Raw genomic sequence first — 22608 nt, forward strand, 5'->3', positions numbered from 1 at the left:
CTGCGCCAGTTGATTCTAAATACTCTCTAATTTCCCTTATGATCTCTCCCTGTCTCATGAATTATTTAGATGTATGTTTCTCAAATTGCAAATAGATGGGAGTTTTTTATCTTTTTAATGTCTAACTCATTTTCCCTCTGATTGGAGTAGGCTATCCACAGTGATAGTAATCCTTTGACAGTTTGAGGCTTGCTTTTGGTTCAGTGTCATCAAATTTCATAAATCTACATGTGCTTACAAAGAGTGTGTTTGCACAGCTGTTTGGTACAGTATTATAAACATGTTCAGTATATCCAGCTCCTGTGCTTTACAAGTTCTATATCCTGATTTTTTGGAGGTCTGTTTTAACTATTATCAGGAAAGATCTATTAGATTCTCCCACTATTAGGTGGATGTGTTATTTTTCCGTACAATTTGGTCACTTTCGCTTCCTACATTTTAAGGCTAAGTTATCACGTGCATACAAGCTTATGATTTTTTTCTCTTCCTGGTGAAAGGAACTTTTAATCATTAGGTAGTGACCCTCTTCGTCTCCCAGATAAAGGAATGCCCTTTGTCTTAAAGTCTACTTTGTCTGGCATTAATATAGCTGGTGTAGCTTTCTTTTGATTATGTATTGCATGGAAATCAATTTTCAGCCTTTACTTCTAACCTTTCTGTATCCTTGTTTTAGATATGCCTCATAAAAAAATACATGTGTGTATAATGCATGTGTGTGCCTGTATGTAAATAAACACAGTTTGACACTCACTGTCTTTTCACTAGAGGAACTAGTCCATTTTTGATTACTGATATTTTGGGATGTCTACCATCTTATTTTATCTGTTTGTCTCCGATTTTCTGTGTTCATTTCCTTTTTCTTTTTTTTTTTTTTTTGCTTTTTTTCCAACTATTTTTCCCCTTTCTCTATTTTCCTCCCCTGAATGAAATTCCCATGAAAGATGCTAATGTACGTTTGGCAACTTCTTTAAAGATGCCTAACTCCCTATAGCCACAGTTTCTCTTTCACAAAGGCAAAACAATCAAACCTTTTTCTCAACATTCATACTGGGACTATGTAATTCCACAAAAATTGCATTTTGGGGTGAAAAGCATTGGAAGAATATCTGAGCACAAATTATTTTATATAATTTGCAGTACGTGTATATCTCCTGAGTATTTTGAGATGGACTAGAGAAAAAGAAAGAGAGCAATATTTGAGTCGTTCATGAGGCTGCGAAAAAAATTATTTTCCCATTTATTAATGAATTGGGATAATGAAAAGCCTAATTTCAATCACTAGAAGAAAAGCAACATTAAATTTTCTTTACAGAAACATATTTAGGCAATAGTTTAATAAATGAAATGCAATAAAATGGATCTAAGAAACTTCTCAATACCTTTAGAAATATTCCTTAGGCTTGGCAATGGCAACACAATAAAAGGAACCTATAAATTAGCTTTGTTCTTGCTTGGCCTATGTAAAGATCTTTCAATGATCTGTTGATCCTGAAGTGCAAATTATACACTCCCTCATTTATTAACTTCTCTCAATTTGAACATTTACCTGCCACTTTGCAACATTTCTCAACTAGATAAAATATAAAATAATTTGTGCTCCAATATTTATTCTTCCAGTGTTCAAATATCCTTCATTATTGAGGAAACATCATTTATCCTAAAAACTATGTATTTTTTGTCAATTCATTTAAAAAAATATATTATGTCAGACCTTCTACTCAGTCTGGCTTTTCAGTGGACTGCAAGCTGCTTCCAGCAGGGGGCAGTTTTAAGATTAATCCTATTCTTATTTACTATCATGTTTCCATATATTAAAGTAATACAGAAAGCCATGCGCGGTGGCTCACGCCTGTATTCCCAACAGTTTGGGAGGCAGAGGCAGGCGGATCAACTTGAGGCCAGGAGTTTGAGACCAGCCTGGCCAATGCGGTGAGAAACCCCATCTCTACTAAAAATGCAAAATTACACACCTGTAGTCCTAGTTACTCTGGAGGCTGAGACATGAGAATTGCTTGAGCCTGGGAGGCAGAGGTTGCAGTGAGCCAAAATTACACCACTGCACTCCATCCTGAGTAACAGAGCAAGACTGTCTCAAAAAAAATTAATATATATAAATAACAAAATATTATATAGATATAGTAAGGATTTTAAAGTAGCATATCAGTTCTTAAAAGGGAAGGTGAATATGTAAGTATATTAAATGCTGATAATTATTATTGCTTCTGGATACATTTCAAAGTTTCTTTAGCATCCATTTCAAAGGTGGCTAGCTTTGTCGCTTTTAAAGAGAATTAGAATTGAGATTTTGCAAAATCACATCCCATTTGGTTCTTGGTATTAGCATTTTAAATGTATTTTAAACATTAAGAAAATACTAAAATTCCTACGTGAGATAGTTAAGAAATATTAACATTGAACACAATGGAAATTAAAGAAGAACTAATTAAGAAATAATAGCTTATAAAATATTAGTACTTTGTAATTCTGTACATTAAACATTTTCCTTGCCCAAGGGAAAAGGCTCATGTATTATCCCTAGCCCCCTACAACGAATTTTTCCTAGTACCAACGCATCGTATGACAGAAGCTATCTTGCAAACAGCCACTTGATAATCATATCCTTCTTCCCATTTCCCTTCAAGATATTTTTTTTTTTCAAATTCCAGAAATACACTGTAACTGAATGTAACATGCAGATGACAGCAATGGGTTATACGGCTCTCTCTCTCTCTCTTCCAAAATCCAATACCTGTGATAGGATTAAGAATTATAACAAAATGGCCAGGCACAGTGGCCCATTCATCCTAGCACTGTGGGATGCCAGGAACTTGAGACCAGCCTGGACAACACTGCAAGACCCCATCTCTACAAACAATTAAATAATTAGCCAGGCATGGTGGCATACGCTTGTAGTCTTATCTACTCGGTTGGCTAAGGTGGGAAGATTGCTTGAACCCAGGAGTTCGAGGCTGCAGTGAGCCACAATCTCACCACTGTACTCCAGCCTGGGCAACAGAGTGAGACCCTGTCTCTCTCTGTTAAAAAAAAAGAATTATACAAAAATGAAGCCATGCAAGAACCGATTAGCAAGCTTTTACTGAGTTTTGTGTTCTTTCTCTCTCCTCCACACCCATTTTCCCCTTGAAGTAGCATAAATATGGTTATGAAATACGTGAATTCTAGCTGTGTGGTGCTTTAGAAGCATGAAGAATTAACTTGGAGGCAAAACCATCAGTTTCCTATTTGTGAAAAATGGTTACGAGCCCTCAGCTGGTAGCTTTGCCCTTCTGTGAGTCCACAGACATCCCCATGTAGATTCCTGAGGCTGCCCCTGATAACCCGGCATTAGCACGAAAGGGATTTAGAAGATTGCAGACGGCAGGGGAAGGACATAATCTATGAAAATGGACTGAAAATGACTTGCGATAAACAGGAAGGATCTGCAGCTGTTCATTCAAAAACCAAATGACTATTTTTCTCCTTAGAATTATTTCAGAAATAGCTCACTTTTAGAAATTTCTGAATTCTCTAATGATATAAAATTAACATCATCCTGTTGGGTGATGGCCGCATATTTATTTGAGAAAAGATAATGGGGATTCCATTAAAATAAAAATCATCATTAACCACTTAACTTTTTCTGTAGTCACTTAGTATCCCCCTCTGGCAGCACAACGTCTACAGGCATAACACAAACAATGCAGCCTAAAAACCAATGCCTGAGGCTTTTTCCTATGATGTAAGTAGGTTTTCCACAAAATACAGACCAGAAGCTGCCTTCATATGCTAAGATCACCTGTGCAGTTAGTCAGTCATCAAAATGACAGCACATACCTTGTACCTAAAATAGCTAAGAACAACACGTAACCATCAACCTTCTTGGGAACTTCAGAAAGAGTGCTTGACAGCTGGATAATAGGCATCAGTAAAGGAGAAAAGTGGAAAAGGCCATATGGGAAGGTCAGTTTCAAGGAGCAACAGATGAGGATGGCAGCCAAGTGTGTATTTCCTGACCTTTCTGGATCCACCATGGCTCCACTCTGCTGCCCCATCCCAATTCGGAGAAGGCAAGGTTTAGCTGTTTCACTGAAGAACAAACTGGGAACATGATTTTGCCACACCCCTTTGCTTTGGACTGAAAAAAAATGAGGAGCCCACCACTTATATTAAACATTAAAGAGTGGGAGGACGGGAGACTGATGCACGAGAATTGCTTGAACCTGGGAGGCGGAGGTTGCAGAGAGCTGTGATTGTGCCACTGCACTGCAGCCTGGGGAACAGAGCGAGACCCTGTCTCAAAAAAAAAAAAAAACAAAAGAAAACAAAATAAACAGAGTAGGAGGAACGATTTTACTCTTGAGAAGGAATGGCTTGATCCATTCAGCAGTGAAATTATCTTTGGCATCCTAAGGCAAGAGATTTATATTCTACGTCTTTCTGTAAATCTGATCTAGAAAATTCCATTTCTCCAGTGTCCAGAGCCTGCAGGTCCACTAATATCAAAGGCAAGGCCTCCATTTCTGCCTGGGGGTAGGCAAAGTGCTTTTGGTTCTCATCAATCACCACTGACTAAAACAGCCAGAGAGATGGACTTTACTAAACAGAAAAAAGTGCACATACAGCTAGACATGGTGAATTTAAAAACTTTACTTTGATAATCTGAGTACTTGTAAAATTCTGGGACCTACAGTCAAAAGTGCTAGAGGGGAGCAGAATATATGAAAAATGCAAAAACCTTTGATAACCTTTATTATTTATGTTGCCATCATCATTTTTCCAGATCAGAAAGAAACCTGTAACTGAATTAAAATTCAAGAAAATATGGAATGCTAGCTATTCAAGATGGATTTTTATGTTTTAATGGCTACTGTATTTATAAACACATACTCTGACTTATTGGAACTCCTTATTTTTTATCTTTTTTTCTCAGTCTCTCAGGCTGGAGTGAAGTGGCGCGATCTTGGCTCTCTGCAACCTCTGCCTCCCAGGTTCAAGCGATTCTCCTGCCTCAGCCTCCCAAGTAGCTGGGATTACAGGCGTGCACCACCACTATGCCCAACTCACTTTTGTATTTTTAGTACAGATGGGGTTTTGCCATGTTGGCCAGGCTGGTCTCGAACTCCTGACCTCAGGGTGATCCACCCACCTCGGCCTCCCAAAGTGCTGGGATTACAGGCCTGTGCCACCACGCCTGGCCAATATATAAAATTTTAAATGATGTAAAATACTATTTATTTCATTAGTGTTTTAGCATACAGTTTAGCACATAATTTTCAGCATACAGATCATACACATATTTTGTTAATGTATACTTAAGCTACAAATATCGTTGAAGGTAATTGAAGATGCTTATCTCAAAATATATTACATTATTTCATGGCCAGGCATGGTGGCTTGCTTGAACCCAGGAAGGGGAGGTTGCAGTGGGCCGAGATCATACCACTACACTCCAGCCTGGGAAACAGAATGAGACTCCATCTGAAGAAAAAAAAAAAAAAAAATATATATATATATATATATATATATGGGTGTGTGTGTGTGTATTAGAAATAATATAGATTTGATATACCTTTATATATATGTGTGTGTATACATATTTGTGTAAATATATGTGTATATATATTTAGGGATTTTGAAATATCCATAGATATTTCAATTTCCAAATGTTTACTGTTACAAAGACAGTTGATTTTGGACATTGACCCCACATCCTGCAATCTTCCTAAACTCACTTATTCATTCTAACAGCTTTTATGTAGATTCCGTTCTAAAGAGACAATCATGTCAACTCCAAATACAGATAATTTAAAATCCCAGCACTTTGGGAGGCCAAGGCGGGCGGATCACCTGAGGTCAGGAGTTCGAGACCAGCCTGGCCAACATGGTGAAGCCCCGTCTCCACTAAAAATACAAAAAATTAGCCGGGCGCAGTGGCAGGTGCCTGTAATCCCAGCTACTCGGGAGGCTGAGGTAGGAGAACTCTTTGAACCCGGGAGGTGAAGGTTGCAGTGAGCTGAGATTGCACCATTACACTCCAGCCTGGGCAACAGAGTGAGACTCTGTCTCAAAAAAAAAAAAAAAAAAGTGTGTGTACATACACACAGAATATCAGGCTCAATCAGAAGAAATGCTGATATTTGACCACTTTTGACCAACAAATATAGCAATTTCATATGGTTCAACCTATTAAAGTTTACAGATTTCATGGAAAATGAGAAACCTGAGTTCAGGATGATGGTTATCTCTGGGAGGAGACACAGGGATTCAACTGTACTAGTAAAATTTTATTTGCTAAATTGGGTGGGCACGTGGGTGTTTTTTATATTAGTCTATCCTTTTTGCATAACCTAAAAATTGGCTTTTTTATTTTGAGAGTCTGGAACAGCGCCTTACATAAGAGAAATAACCATAACCAAACTTGGAAGCGTTACCTGTGCCTTACCTGGGCTCCTTGGAGAAGCAGAGGCAAGGCAAAGGCACACATGCTGAGTGTTTGTTTTGGGAAGTGACCCCATGAGACAAGCGTGGAGGCCTGGGAACAGTGGCACCCGGAAGGAGGGCAAGCCCATTCTCTGACCCTCCAGGTCGCGTTTTCAAGCTGGTCACCTCTGTGGGCAACTGGGGCTTGATCTGCTGGGGAGCCAGTAAGAATCTGCCTGAGAACTGTTGGCTTCAGTGTCAGAACACAGAGGAGCTTATTCACCGGGTTTAGTTTTCCACTGGTTGAGGGCTACCCTATGGGACTTTAACTCCCTCATGCTTCCAAGTCTGTGCATGCATCAATAAGGCTGAGCATCCTTGTTCAGGCAGCACAGAAATGCTGGGATGGAAAGACACGGCAGCTCAGGCCAGGTGTGAGGTCACACCTGCACACAGCTGGCTGCTCCAGCAATGACTAGGTGAAAGAGGGTTAAAGTGGAGCCAAACAGGTGTCCAACACATACATACCGCACGCACATGTGTGTGTATAAATATATGTATGTGTATATTTTAAAACATACATATTACCAAGAACACTAAACTCAAGAAAAATAGGCTCTTTTTGCATTATTTTTATTGTGGTCAAATATACAAAACACAAAATTTATCATTTAACCATTTTTAAATGTACAAGTCAGTGGTATTAAGTACAGTCTTACTGTGTGACCATCACCACTATCTGTCTCCTGAACTTTTCCATCATCCCATACAAGCTCTCAATACATTAAACTGTAAATATTTTCCCCACCCCCCAGCAACCAATATTCTATTTTCTTTTAAAAAAAATTTTTTTTTGTTTGTTTGTTTTTGAGACAGAATCTCACTTTGTCACCCAGGCTGGAGTACAATGGCACGATCTCAGCTCACTGCAACCTCCACCTCCCAGGTTCAAGCGATTCTCCTGCCTCAGCCTCCCAAGTAGCTGGGACTACAGGCGTATACCGCCACGCCCAGCTAATTTTTGTGTTTTTAGTAGAGGTGGGGTTTCATCATGTTGGCCAGGCTGGTCTCGAACTCCTGACCTCAGGTGATCTACCTGCCTTGTATTCCCAAAGTGCTGGGATTACAGGCATGAGCCACTTTGCCCAGCCTAAATGATACTTCTAAAAGCATGCTATTATGAGCTGTGCCATAGAGGGTAGCACAGTTCCAGCACATAGAGGAGCCTTCTCTCTGAAGATGCTACTGCATCTTCTAAGAGTTTTATAGTTTTAATTCTAACGTTTAAGTCTTTGGCTTTTTGTTTTGTTTTGTTTTAGGAGATGGGGTCTCACTACATTTCCAGGCTGGCCTCAAACTCCTGCGCTCAAGCAATTTTCCCACCTCAGCCTCCTGAGTAGCTTGATCCATTCTGAGTTAATTTTTTATTTGATATAAAATAAGGATGCAACTTCATTCTTCTGCATGTGGATTTCAGTTTTCCCAGCACCTTTTGTTGAAAAGAGACTGTCCTTTCACCCACAGAATAGTCTTGGAACCTTTGTTGAAAATCATTTGACCATATATACAAAGGTTCATTTCTGGGCTTTCTATTCAATTCTATCCATCTCTATGTTTGTCTTTATGCCAGTACCACACTGTTTTGATTACCATGGCTTTATACTAAAGTTTTGAAATCAGGAAGTGTGCATCCAACTTTGTTCTTTGTTTTCAAGACTGTTTTGGCAATTTGGGATTCCTTGAGGTTCTATATGAATTTCAGGGTAGGTTTTCTATTTCTGCAAAAAAAATCATTGGGATTTTGATAGGGATTGAGTTGAATCTGTAGAGCACTTTGGGTAGTACTGACATCTTTTAATTTAATTTTATTTTATTTTATTTTTATTTTATTATTATTATACTTTAAGTTTTAGGGTACATGTGCACAACGTGCAGGTTTGTTACATATGTATACATGTGCCATGTTGGTGTGCTGCACCCATTAACTCGTCATTTAGCATTAGGTATATCTCCTAATGCTATCTCTTCCCCCTCCCCCCACCCCACAACAGTCCCCGGAGTGTGATGTTCCCCTTCCTGTGTCATTGTGTTCTCATTGTTCAATTCCCACCTATGAGTGAGAACATGTGGTGTTTGGTTTTTTGTCCTTGCGATAGTTTGCTGAGAATGATGGTTTCCAGTTTCATCCATGTCCCTACAAAGGACATGAACTCATCATTTTTTATGGCTGCATAGTATTCCACGGTGTATGTACTGACATCTTAATGTTATTAAGTTTTCCAGTCCATAGATACGGATGTCTTCCCCTTTATTTGTGCCTTCTTTAAATTTCTTTCAACAACGTTTTGTAGCAATGTCTATAACTCTAAACCCACTGTATAAAATACAGACTTGACTAGGATTTCTTAATTCTAAACTATGATTCTCTAGTATTTAATTGAGCCTCAAAGCTAACTAAATTACTAATTCTTGGCCAGAACAGCACTATAAAACCAATTAAACAAACATTTAGTGAAACCTTAGGATGTTTCATGCTCTGTTAAAAACACAGTTAACTATAACAGAGATATTCTTCCTTTGAATCCTCTTTTTTAATTCCCAAATTTAAAACTTCACTTTCCTCAAAGGATTCTACTTTTTCTGGGCTGAAGGCTATGCTAGAATGTACAAACAACTGATTTAGTCTAAAAATCATAAGATCACTTCACTCAGCTTCCAAATATCATTTACTTTTCTTAAATAATATTTTTGATACTTCTTTAAATGGAAGGTACAGAATCAAAGCTTGAAAGGAAGATTTAAATTGTGCATATGATTATACAAGCCACAAAAGAATTTAGGCCAGTGTATCTGGGAGCATAATTTCAGATTAAATCTCTTACGTACTATTTTGCCTCACTCAGCTCACAATTCTGTTTCTCGATCATAGCATTGCATCACTAAGCCTCAACAACCATCTTACAGAATCCATTCGTTCAACAAACATTTAACAGGTGTTGCTTTGCACTGGGAACTCAATGAGATGCTCAGTGTCACCCATCACAGAGCAGGACAGCAGAACAAGTAGTGATGTCTTAATATCCCTCAACCACCATAATCAGAAACACAAATCAAACGTCCTATGGTGAGGAGGTCAGATAGACAGTTTTATATACAAAGGGCAGTACCTTGCAAGGGGACTAGATTCTACTGCATTTCTTTGTACAGGATGTCCTGTTGAGAAGACTGCTAACACTAACATTTACTGAGTCCCCTCAAACATCAAGACCTAAGGCAGAAAAAACAGTCCCATTTCTCATGTTATAAAAACCTAAATTATATTTTGAAAACTCCTCATGTTCAAACCAGAAGCAAGATTACTTTGCTTCTGGAGGGGTCAGGCATGGTGGATCACACCTATAATCCCAGCACTTTGAGAGGCGGAGGTAGGAGGATCGCTTGAGCCCAGGAGTTTGAGACCAGTCTGGGCAACATAGCAAGACCTTGTCTCTTAAAAAAAAAAAAAAAAAATCAGGCCAGGCACAGTGGCTCACGCCTGTAATATCAGCACTTTGGGAGGCTGAGATGGGCAGATCACTTGAAGTCGAGAGTTTGAGACCAGCTTGGCCAACATGGTGAAACTCTATCTCTACTAAAAATACAAAAATTAGCTGGTTGTAGTGGCATGCACCTGTAGTCTCAGCATTTTGGGAGGCCAAGGCAGGCAGATCATCTGAGGTCAGGAGTTTGAGACCAGCCTGGCCAACAGGGTGAAACCCTGTCTTTACTAAAAATACAAAAAAATTAGCCGAGCATGGTGGTGGATGCCTGTAATCCTAGCTACTTGGGAGGCTGAGGTGGGAGGATTGCTTGAACCCGGGAGGCAGAGGTTGCACTGAGCTGAGACTGCACCACTGCACTCCAGCCTGGGTGACAGAGTGAGACTCCATCTCCAAAATAAATAAATAAATAAAAATAAATTAGCTGGGTGTGCTGGTGCATGCCTATAGTCCCAGCTACTCGAGAGGCTGAGGTAGGAGGATTGCTTGAGCCCAGGAGGCCAAGGCTGCAGTGACCTATGATCACGCCACCACATTCCAGCCTGGGTGACAGAGCAAGACCCTGTCGCTTTTTTAAAAGACAGAGAAAAAAAAAAACTGGGGTTAAAGACAGCAAACAAGCAAATACAATCACACTGGGACAAATCCAAATCTGTCAAAGAAAAATGATGCACTAAGCCTGTCGCACTCCTGATGGAGCTATTGATTAGCAGAGTACATGCATAAAATTAACAACCCTATAGCTGAGAAGTATACATTGAAAGATAAGTCCTTTTCTCCACCTGTTTTTCTTACAGTTTATTTTTCTATGATTTATTATCCCTCCAATACTATTTTTAAGAAATATTGATAAAAACATAGAGCCAAAATCTAATGATCTAGAGCAAAGATTACATTTACATGATAATGGCACCTGTGTTATTTATTCTACTGTTCGGAAGAATGTAAAAGCTTACTCCAATAGTTAGAAGCTTATAAAGACAAAAACTTTTTCAAGCTGGGAAAAAACAAAATTTTTTTTTATAGAGATGGGGTCTTGCTATGTTGGCCAGGCTGGTCTCGAACTCCTGGGTTCAAGCAATCCACCTGCCTCGGCCTCCCAAAGAGCTGGGACTATGGGTGTGAGCCAATGTGCCCAGCCAGAAATTATTTTTTGAAATTAAAGTGTTTAATTGCAATCGGGATTATTCTGCCTGTAATCCAACAAAAGCAACTGTTTTATTTTTTGCACATTCATAGATAACCTGAATAAACAGCTGATTTCAGGAGAAACTACAACAAAATAAGACACTGATAGAAGAAAAATGTAAAGGAAACATTTGATTCTGCCCATATCTTAAAAAATATTTCTTTAATAGAAACGAGGTCTCACTATGTTGCCCAGGCTGGTCTCAAACTCCTGGTCTCAAGCAATCCTCTTGCCTTGGCCTCCCAAAGTGCTGGGATTACAAGCATGAGCCATCATATCTGGCCTTGATTCTGTCCATATTTTATATCCAACTGATGATCTATAGATAACCATAATATAAACATTTTATATTTTGTCATTTCAGATATTACTGTTAAGGGTATTAAATACAATTTACTAGGAAGTCCGCTGAACTGCTGTTATTAGAATTTCTGCTGGGATGATTTCCAGTATAAATTTACATTAGATATAATCCCCAAATGGTTTAAAAAATGAAACCCAACAAGGACCCACCCTTTTTGCAGGTTAAAAATTTCCCAGGCTACAGTTAAAAAGAAAAGGTTGAAATAGAAAAGATTGGCCGGATACGGTGGCTCACGCCTGTAATCCCAGCACTTTGGGAGGCCAAGGTGGGCAGATCACTTGAGGTCAGGAGATCAAGACCGGCCTGGCCAATGTGGTGAAACCCCATCTCTACTAAAAATACAAAAAAATTAGCCGGGCATTGTGGCATGTGCCTGTAATCCCAGCTACTCAGGAAGCTGAGGCAGGAGAATTGCTTGAACCTGGGAGGCGGAGGTTGCAGTGAGCCGAGACTGCACCACTGCACTCCAGCCTTCCAGCCTGGGAGGCAGAGAAGGACTCCATCTCACCAAAACAAACAAACAAAAAAAAACAAAAAAAAGAAAAAAATAGAAAAGATTGTGAGGTTTCTTGAAAGAATTCCTACATATATAATTTTAACATAAATTGGCAATTCATCTGGTTTTTTACAACAATAAACAACAAGGTTAACTTATTTATAACATAAAAACTTAGAGCTCTTACCATGAAACTCAAAAGGATGATTTCAAAATGTCTAAATTATGACTGAACTTGGGAAAGCAAATAGTATTTGTAAATGAAACAACCCTGAAAGACACAAAGTTGGTGAGTGCAGCCCCCTTCCCTGCTCCGCTTGGGGTGGGTCATCTCCAGGCGGGTGCACTCCGAGAGCTCCCTGGCTCCCTGCTCTGCCCTCTTCTCCCATCGCTCTGCCATCCACGTGCTGTGGGCTGAGCTTCCTGACGTGGAGCTCTGATGGCCGCTCTGTGCTCAGAAACCCTCCGACTGTTTCCCACAAAAGGACAAGCTCCTGAGCTAGATGTTCATGAGATTTTGCTGGGTGGCCGCATACTCACTCTTCTAGTCCGATTTCTCCTGACTCTGGCCAAATATCAGCTATGTGCTAAGCACACAGAATGGCTCGCTACTCCCGAAATGGCCCACACTCTCCCGATTCAGCTCTTTTCTCATTCTGTTCCCCGTGGCCAAAATTCCCTTTCCCTTCCCTGCTAAAATCCTACCCAGCTCTCACAGCCCTTCTCCAATGCCACCTCCCTGTGAGATCTTTTATTCCAACTGGCTGTGATCCTTCCTCCTTTCTTACCTCAACACACTTTTAAAATTATTATTATTATTTTATTTTATGGAGATGGGGTCTCACTATATTGCCCAGGCTGGTCATGAACCCCTGGGCTCAAGTGATCTGCCCGCCACAGCCTCCCAAAATGCTGGGATTACAGGCGCGAGCCACTGCGCCTGGCCCTGTTCTTTCAAGTGTTTCTTTCTTTTTTTTTTTCTTGAGACTGAGTCTCGCTCTGTTGCCCAGGCTGGAGTGCACTGGCGCAACTCGGCTCACTGCAACCTCCGCCTCCCAGGTTCAAGTGATTCTCCTGTCTCAGCCTCCTGAGTAGCTGGGATTACAGGCACCTGCCACCACGCCCAGCTAATTTTTGTATTTTTAGTAGAAACGGGGTTTCACCATCTTGGTCAGGCTAGTCTGGAACTCCTAACCTCGTGATCTGCCTGCCTTGGCCTCCCAAAGTACTGGGACTACAGGCGTGAGCCACCACGCCCGGCCACTTTCAAGTGTTTCTAAAGGCACTAAGATTCCATTTGATAACATAATTACTTGTCATCCCTGCTGCCTGGCCTTGATTCTGCTGCAGGGCTGGACACCATGAGGCAGAAGCTGCATGACTCACACTCTATCCCCTGAAGCAACTGGCACCAGCGCCTGGCACACCGTAGGCACTCAAGTACGTCCTGAGTTAAACGGTATCGAAGTTCTGCTCCAAGAAAGTCATCGGAAGGGAAATATTTTGGGTGCATCGGCTGAAAACTAAAGGGCCAGTGATAGGGTTTTGAGAAAAAGCTCAGAACATGGAAGACACATCCCAGTGGCAGAGCTATTTTACTTTTGTGGGACTAAGACCTGTAGCCTTTCGTGAGGTCATGACGGGGAAAAACAAAACAAAGCACACACACACACACACACACACCCCTCTCTTTCTAGGTAAATAATAAATGAACTAAAGGAATCTTTAAAATAATAAGCTCAATCATTTTCCCCAGTTATAGAAACTAATACAAGAAACATGAACAATTTTGTTATGACAAAATCATAAATAGTCCTAATAGGTTTTACGTAAATCAGCCCCAGGAAAAAGCTGAATTCCTTCTTTTGTGAATGCACTCCCAAGTAATAGGAAGCCCGGCTAAAGATCCCCAGGTTTTCTTTAATTGTAGTCTCCGAAAATGAATAAGTGAATAAATAAGTGAATGGATTGAATAAGACTTGACTCAGAGTTCACTAAATGCCAGTGCTTCTTAAAGTGTCTATGGAGAAGAACTGGTTTTGAAACATTTCCTATCTGCTGCAGACTGACACTCTTCTAAAAATACAATAAAAATTCTGCGGCAACATCTAAAAGTGGACATACACTTTCTTTTTTTTTTTTTGAGACGGAGTCTCACTCTGTCCCCCAGGCTTAAGTGCAGTGGCATGGTCTCAGCTCACTGCAACCTCTGCCTCCCAAGTTCAAGTGATTCTCCTGCCTCAGCCCTGCGAGTAGCTGGGATTACAGGTGCGCACCACCACACCCAGCTAGTTTTTGCATTTTTAGTAGAGACAGGGTTTCTATATGTTGCCCAGGCTCGTCTTGAACTCCTGACCTCAGGTGATCTGCCCACCTCAGCCTCCCAAAGTGCTGGGATTACAGGTGTGAGCCAATGCACCCGGCCTAAAAGTGGACATACGCTTTCTATACTTAATTTGTCAGGGACCAGTCAAGCTCTGTTTCCCCAAATCCACACACATTTAACATGCTACAAATGTAGGGAAAGGGAGGATAGATGCCTACCTTCTGCTCTCGTGCCTCAAACACTGCTTCATGGACGCTGCAAGCAAAAAGTGAGGTAGGCAGATCACTTAAATCCATCATCTCATCCAAATCATCTTCATTTTCACCAAAAATCATCTCTTCTTCCTCTTCTTGGTCAGTGCTACACAGATCTGACTGGCTATCATTCCAAGATTTCATAGTGTCCCTCAGCATTATCCCCCAAAGTGGGCCTTTTCCGTCTGTATAGTCCTAGGATGTCTATCAGGCACCCACTGTTAAAAAAAAAGAAAATGCAGAGGTAAAACTCTGAAGACCAAATAATGTTCCAATCAATCAATGTCTCCAGGCTGCAATTCATCAAATGAAGCAATTTTATTTAGAACGATCAATCAATATTTAAATCAATGCATTACAGTCCTCGTAAGTGAATTCTAGATACGCAATTTGATTTGCTTAGCATATTTTATGTAACATATTTCACTGGCAATGATTTATTAAGAAAAAAAGGCAAAATGTTTTCTAGTGAACCTAGGGAAAAAAGGGTAATATAAAATGAGATCATATCAATATGTATTCTAGTTTATAAGCAGTAGAAAGAAAAATGTGAACCAGAAGAGCCTCCACATATTTGTTTGGGGTTTTCCATCTACAACACTGTAACTGGCACAGCCAAATACAACCCACACTAATTCTCTCACCATCTGTACCCTGAAATATGGTCTGTGATGAGCTGACTCTACCTCTTCTAACCAATTTGTTCTTTTTGAATACACTTGAAAGAATTAAGTTACACAGAATCAAAAGCTGTCTATAAATTCAGTCTTTGTTAATGTTAGAAATATTTGCGGTAGGCAAAATTTAACACAGAAAATCAAAAAGAGGGCCAGGTACGGTGGCTCATGCCTATAATCCCAGCACTTTTTTTTTTGAGATGGAGTCGTGTTGTGTTGCCCAGGCTGGAGTGCATTGGTGTGATCCCGGCTCACTGCAACCTCCGCCTCCCGGGTTCAAGCGATTTTCATGCCTCAGCCTCCACTACAGGCGCGTACCACCATGCCCGGCTTTTTATATTTTTTTGGTAGAGACGGGATTTCACCATGTTGGCCAGGCTGGTCTCCGACTCCTAACCTCAGGTGATCCGCACACCTCAGTCTCCTAAAGTGCTGGGATTACGGGTGTAAGCCACCACATCTGGCCAATCCCAGCACTTTGGGAGGCTGAGGCGGTGATCAAAGGATCACTTCAGCTCAGGCGTTCAAGACCAGCCTGACAACATAGTGAGACCTTGCCCCTATAAAAAATTAAAGAAAATTAAAAAGGTGTCCTTTTTCTGAACTTTTTTTGAGACGGAGACTCGCTCTGTCGCCCAAGCTGGAGTGCAGTGGCACAATCTCGGCTCACTGCAAGCTCCGCCTCCCGGGTTCACACCATTCTCCTGCCTCAGCCTCCCAAGTAGCTGGGACTACAGGCGCCCGACACCACGCTCAGCTAATTTTTTGTATTTTTAGTAGAGATGGGGTTTCACTGTGTTAGCCAGGATGGTCTCGATCTCCTGACCTGGTGATCCGCCCAACTCGGCCTCCTAAAGTGCTGGGATTACAGGTGTGAGCCACCACGCCTGGTCCCTTTTTCCGAACTTTAAAAAATAACCAATTTTAAGGCAAATGTCTGGAGCTGACAGTGTCCCTGGGTGGAATAACAGGACAGAATCTGTCTCTCATAGGCTGTTTCTGTGCATGTCTGCCTCTTCCAATGAACTGCACATCACATTCACCGAGCAGAGAGCCTTGGATATGACACATTTCAAGATGCGGAGGCAGAATTTAATAAATACGTAGCAGGCACAGACAAACTAAGTGATTATGATTACTACCTCAATACCACCTGATTTGTGATTTTTCCCTTTTATTTCAAAGAACAGAAGGTCACAAATACATTGCTTACACACAGTACAATACAGAATGGTAATTATGGAATAAAAATAGTGAGGTTTTTTGGTATTCTACAATATCAATCAAGACTACTTCTAAGAAGTAAAATCTTTACTCATTTGTATATACATTTTCTGAGTGCCTACTGCTTGGTGTTGGGGAGTGAAGAAAACATGGTTCCTACCCTCAAGGCACTCCCAGCAAAGCCAGCATTTCTCCTCTTCAACAATGCTAAGCACCCAATCTCCTAAAGAACCTCATTCCATCAGCTGTCAGCTGTACTTACTTTTTTTTTTTTTGAGACAGAATTTTATCCTGTTGCCCAGGCTGGAGTGCAGTAGTACGATCTTGGCTCACTGCAACCTTCGTCTCCCAGGTTCAAGCCATTCTCCTGCCTCAGCCCCCCAAGTAGCTGGGACTACAGGCATGTGCCACCATGCCTGGGTAATTTTTGTATTTTTAGTAGAGACAGGGTTTCACATGTTGGCCAGGCTGGTCTCGAACTCCTGACCTTAAGTTATCCGCCCGCCTCGGCCTCCCAAAGTGTCAGCTATACTTTGAATTTCTCCTTCTCCACTTGTTCCTCTTCCTCAGCAAACATGTGTTCCTGCGAGCCCTACCATCTGGATTCTACCCTCCCCTCACGCTCCCCCTAATTCTCCTTCACCTTCCTACCAGCTTCTGGGAAATGTGATCTCTTCTTGCCGTGCTCCCTCTGCTCTAGTCACTCCTGAATTAGGTGCAGTTTGGCCTCTGCACTACCTTTTGGCTGCAGCTGTCCTCCTCATGGACGGCAACGGCTTCCCAACAGGCATCCCACATTTTGTCATGCGTCACTTTATCACACTGCACTGCATTTTTTCCAAAGTGAAGGCTTGTCACAACCCTGCACTGAGCAAGTCTATCAGTACCGCTTTCAAACGGGATGTGCTCACTTCATGTCTGACATGTTCTGGTAATTCTCACAATATTTCAAATTTTTTCACTATTGTTTTATCTGTTATGGGGATCTGTGATCAGTGATCTTTGATGTTACCATTGTAATTGTTTTGGGGCACCATGAACTGCACCCATATAAGATGGCAGACTTAATCAATACATGTTGTGGGTGTTCCTAACCGACACGTGTTGTGGGTGTTCTTCACCGATACACATGGGTGTTCTTAATCAATGAATACACGTCGTGGGTGTTCTTCATCAATGAATACATGTTGTGGGTGTTCTTAATCAATACATGTTGTAGGTGTCCTTAACCAATACATGCTGTGGATGTTTTGTTTTTTTGTTTTGTTTTGTTTTGTTTTGTTTTTGAGACGGAGTCTTGCTTTGTCGCCCAGGCTGGAGTGCAGTGGCGCTATCTCGGCTCACTGCAGCCTCCGCCTCCCGGGTTCAAGCGATTCTCCTGCCTCAGCCTCCCGAGTAGCTGGGACTACAGGTACACGCCACCATGCCCGGCTAATTTTTTGTATTTTTAATATAGACAGGGTTTCACCATGTTGGCCAGGATGGCTTCGATCTCTTGACCTTGTGATCTGCCCACCTCGGCCTCCCAAAGAGCTGGGATTACAAGCGTGAGCCACCACGCCCGGCCATGGGTGTTCTTAATATGTGTTGTAGGTGTTCTAACTGCTTTACTGAGTGAGGCCATTTCCCCGACTCTCTCCCTCTCCTCGGGCTCCCTACTCTCTGAGACACGACAATATTGAAATTAGGCCAATTAATAAACCTTCAATGGCTTCTAAGTGTTCAAGTGAAAGGAAGCATCCTGAGTCTCTCACTTTAAATCAAAAGCCAGCAGTGATTAAGCCTGCTGAGGAAGATACGTCCCCAGAGGCCAAAAGCTAAGTCTCTTGCACCAATCAGTCAAGTTGTGAATGCAAAGGAAAAGTTCCCAAAGGAAATTAAAAGTGGTACTCCAGTGAACACACAAATGCTAAAAAGGCAAAAACAGACTTATCGCTGATACGAAAAGTCTGATTGGTCTAGATAGAAGATCAAACCAGCCACAACATTCCCTTAAACCAAAGTCTAATCCAGAGCAAGGCCCTAACTCTCTTCACTTCTATGAAGCCTGAGAGAGCTGAGGAAGCTGAAGAAGAAAAGTCTGAAGCTAGTGGAGGTTGGTTTATGAGGCTGAAGGAAAGGAACTGTCTCTATAACATAGAAGTGCAAGGCGAAGCAGCAAGTGCTGATATGGAAGCTGCAGCAAGTTATCCAGAAGATCTAGCTAAGGTCATTGATGAAGGTGGCTACACTCAACAGATTTTCAATATAGACTAAGTAGCCTTCTATTGGAAGAAGATGCATCTAGGACTTTCATAGCTAGAAGTCAATGCCTGGCTTCAAAGCTTCGAAGGACAGGCTGACTCTTTTGTTAGCGGCTAACATAGCTGGTGACTTTAAGTTAAAGCCAATGCTCATTCACCATTCTAAAAATCCTATGGCCCTTAAGAATTGTGCTAAATCTACTCTGCCTGTGCTCTATGAATGGAACAATTCAGCCTGGATGACCGCACATCTGTTTATAGCATGGTTTACTGTACGTTTTAAGCCCATTCTTGAGACCTTCTGCTAAGAAAAAAAGAGAGATTCCTTTCAAAACATTGCTCTCATTGACAATTCGCTTGGTCACCCAGGAGCTCTGACAGAAATATACAGGGAGATGAATGTTCTTTTCATGCCTGCTAACACAATATCCATTCTGCAGCCCATGGATCAAGGAGTAACTTTGACTTTCAAGTCTTACTATTTTAAGAAATACATTTCGTAAGTATACAGCTGCCAGAGATAGCAATTCCTCAGATGGATCTGGGCAAAGTAAATGGAAAACTTTCTGGAAAGAAGTCATCATTCTAGATGCCATCCAGAACATTCGTGATTTATGGGAGGAGGTCAAAATCGCAACATCAACAAGTTGGGAAGAAGTTGGTTTCAACCCTCATGGATGACTCTGAGGTGTTCAAGACAGTGGAGAAAATAACTGCAGATGTGGTGGAAATACCAAGAGAACTAGAATTAGAAGTGGAGCCTAAAGATGTGACTGAATTCCTGCAATCTCAAACAAAACCTGAATGGAAGGGAGTTGGCTTCCTGTGAATGAGCAAAGAGGGTGGTCTCTTGAGATAAAATCTACTCCTGGGGAAGATATTGTAAACATTGTTGAAATGACAACAAAGGATTTACAATATTCCATAAACTTAGTTGATAAAGCAATGGCAGGGTTTCGAGGATTGGCTGCAATTTTGAAAGAACTTCTACTGTAGGTAAAATGCTATCAAACAGCATCACATACTACAGAGAAATCTTCTGTGAAATGCTGTTGTCTTATTTTAATAATTGCCACAGTCACCCCAAACTACAGCATCACCACCCTGATCAGTCAGCAGCCATCAACCTCAAGGCAAGATCTTCCACCCACAAAAAGATTATGACTTAATCGTTTGCATTATTTTTTGAGATGGGGTGGGGTCTCACTCTGTTGCCCAGGCTCTAGTGCAGTGGCGTGGTCATGGTTCACTGTAGCCTTGACCTTCCCAGGCTCAGGTGATCCCTCCACCTCAGCCTCCCAAGTAGCTGGAACTAAAAGCACACACCACCATGCCCGGTTAATTTTTGTATTCTTTGTAGAGATGGGGTTTTGCCATGTTGCCCAGGCTGGTCTCAAACTCATGGGCTCAAGTGATCCACTCGCCTCAGCCTGCTAAAGTACTGGGACTATAGGTGTGAGCCACCACACCAAACGATTGTTAGTATTTTTTAGCAACAAAGTATTTTTTAAATGAAGGTCTATAAATTTTTTTAAGACATATGCTATTGCACACTTAATAGACTATAGTATAGTGTAAACAAGACTTTTATATGCACTGGGAAACCAAAATTCGTGTGACCGGCTTTATTACAATGATCTGTAACGAAACCCGCGATATCCCCGAACAAGCCTGTAGTTGAAACCCAGTGTCAGGTCTCAGCCTATCTCTGTAGCACATGACCTGGCTGCCTACTCCATTCATTCTTAGACCTCCCTGTGTCCCTGCCTTCTGGGTCTTGCCTCTTCCTGGCCCTTCTTCCTCACCAGCTCTATCTTTTTTACTGCCTCTTTCTCCACATCCTCATCCTTTTTCCCTCATCTTTCTGTCCTGCGTGATTTTATCTACACTGGAGTATTTAGCTGCCTAATCACCAGAGGTTCTCAACTAAGTTCCTGCCTCCCTGTGGTTCACACACACCTGTGTCAATACTGGCTCTCATTTCATGCAACGACCTTAAGACAGGATGAATGTCACCAAAGTTGGGAGGGAAGCCAGAGCAGAACCTTGAGCAATAAAGAGGATGGGGAGTTTGGAAAAGTACCATGTCCCCAAGAGCCTGTGATCTACCTGTTGGTCTTTCCTGCCTACACATCCTGAAAATCAGTGATCTATATGGCTACATTCAAATTTATATACCAAGACTCACTCTCAATCCTGAGTTCTAGTCTTGTATTTTTCACTTTCTTTCTTTCTTTTTTTTTTTGAGACGGAGTTTCACTCTTGTCCAGGCTGGGGTGCAGTGGCGCAGTCTCGGCGCAGTGGCGCAATCTCGGCTCACTGGCGCAATCTCGGCTCACTGGCAACCTCTGCCTCCAGGGTTCAAGCGATTCTCCTGCCTCAGCCTCCCGAGTAGCTGGGACTACAGGCACATGCCACCACACATCTAGCTAACTTTTTGTATTTTTAGCAGAGATGGGGTTTCATCATGTTGGTCAGCTGGTCTCAAACTCCTGACGTCAGGTGATCCCCCCGTCTCGGCCTCCCAAATTGCAGGCGTGAGCCGCCACCACGCCTAGCCGTATTTTTCACTTTCTATTGAATATATCTATCTGGGTGGCCCACAGGTACAACAACTGTTTTTAACTTACTCATTTATTGTGCCAGAAATCTCCAATCTGGAAAGGGGCCCTGCGGAAGCGGGGCAGGGAGTGATACTGTATCTCACTGTGGCTTTCATTAATCTTTTCTTCAAGACAAAGTTGTCAGGTGGACTTAGCTCTTACAGTGCTTGGTTCATTTTTCTGTTATACACTTACATTGTGATTATTTGTTTACAAATCACTCCTAGCTACAAGACTGTATCTGCGAAGCCCCAGGCCCTGGCATAGTTTCCCGCTCACAGTGTATGCTTAATAAGGGAGGCTGAATAAAAGCAGGTAGTATTTTAGTTACCCCACTGATATGTCAGCACAGACAAAGGTAAATTGAATTCTGCATGGGATTAGAGATAGCTTCCCAAAGGAGGCAATGGTGAGACTTCAAGGATGAACAGAATTTCAGGAGGAAAAGAATGGGGAGCATTCCACACAAAGCCAGCAGGACATGAACAAAGGCAGAAAGACAGTAGGACCAGCATGCACAAAGGTCACGTGATCTGGCATGGCTAGGGTGCAAGGTGTTTGGTGGGGGTGGCATGAGACAGTCGGAAAGGCAGGTATGGGCCAGGTTGCCAAGAAAGTAGGGTTACAGCGTTTTGACATAAAAACCATGTCAATATCAGCATGCCACTGTGGGTTTTTAGGCAGGGAAATGATAAAACCAAGTGCAATTTAACTTTTAGTATCTCTAAAGGTGGGTTGTCTTTGTATCTTATCTCTTAGAGGCACTAATGTTTCTATCCTATTCCCAACCCATTAAAAAGAGGTAAAGAAAATACTGTGCCCGGGTTTTTGGAGGCTGGTAAGTTGGGGAGCTCTGGCTGACTAGATTTTGAAATTTGAGAAAGTCAACCTATTCTTGATAAGATTTTTTTGTTTGTTTCAAGTTCCCTCGTCTAACCCGTAAAAAGATTTTAAAAAACAGAACACAGGAAATAATCCTTCACCTGACTTAAAAAAAAAAATTCTTAGAATATCACACCTTCATTTCCTGTTTTCTACCTTCAATTTTGAGTACCTTTTTTTTTTTTTTTGATATAACTTCAAACAGAAGTTATAAGAATAGCACAAGGAACTCGGGTATGCTGTATCCTTTACCCAGAGTCACCAATTCCTTCTGTTTTGACCATCTGCTTTATCTTTCTCTATTTTTATAGACATGCATTTTCCTGAGCCACTGAAAGATGGAGCATACCCCTTTTACTTCCAAATACTTCAGTGTATAAGAACAAGATCA

General features: G+C 41.5%; 1 protein-coding gene across 3 annotated transcripts in view; it reads right to left on the bottom strand.

The window, feature by feature from the left end:
- The window catches only part of RCAN3 (RCAN family member 3), a 38604-nt gene that overhangs the window by 11889 nt on the left and 4107 nt on the right, over positions 1 to 22608 (bottom strand). For all 3 annotated transcript variants that reach the window (XM_001167487.6, XM_513206.7, XM_001167542.6), the window contains exon 2: positions 14553 to 14806. In XM_001167487.6, coding sequence (XP_001167487.2) covers positions 14553 to 14747 — 195 coding nt within the window. In that variant the 5' untranslated portion in view covers positions 14748 to 14806. The remainder of the gene's footprint in view (positions 1 to 14552; positions 14807 to 22608) is intronic.

This window comes from Pan troglodytes, chromosome 1 (assembly GCF_028858775.2).
Source record: "Pan troglodytes isolate AG18354 chromosome 1, NHGRI_mPanTro3-v2.0_pri, whole genome shotgun sequence".
Classification (NCBI taxonomy): domain Eukaryota; kingdom Metazoa; phylum Chordata; class Mammalia; order Primates; family Hominidae; genus Pan; species Pan troglodytes.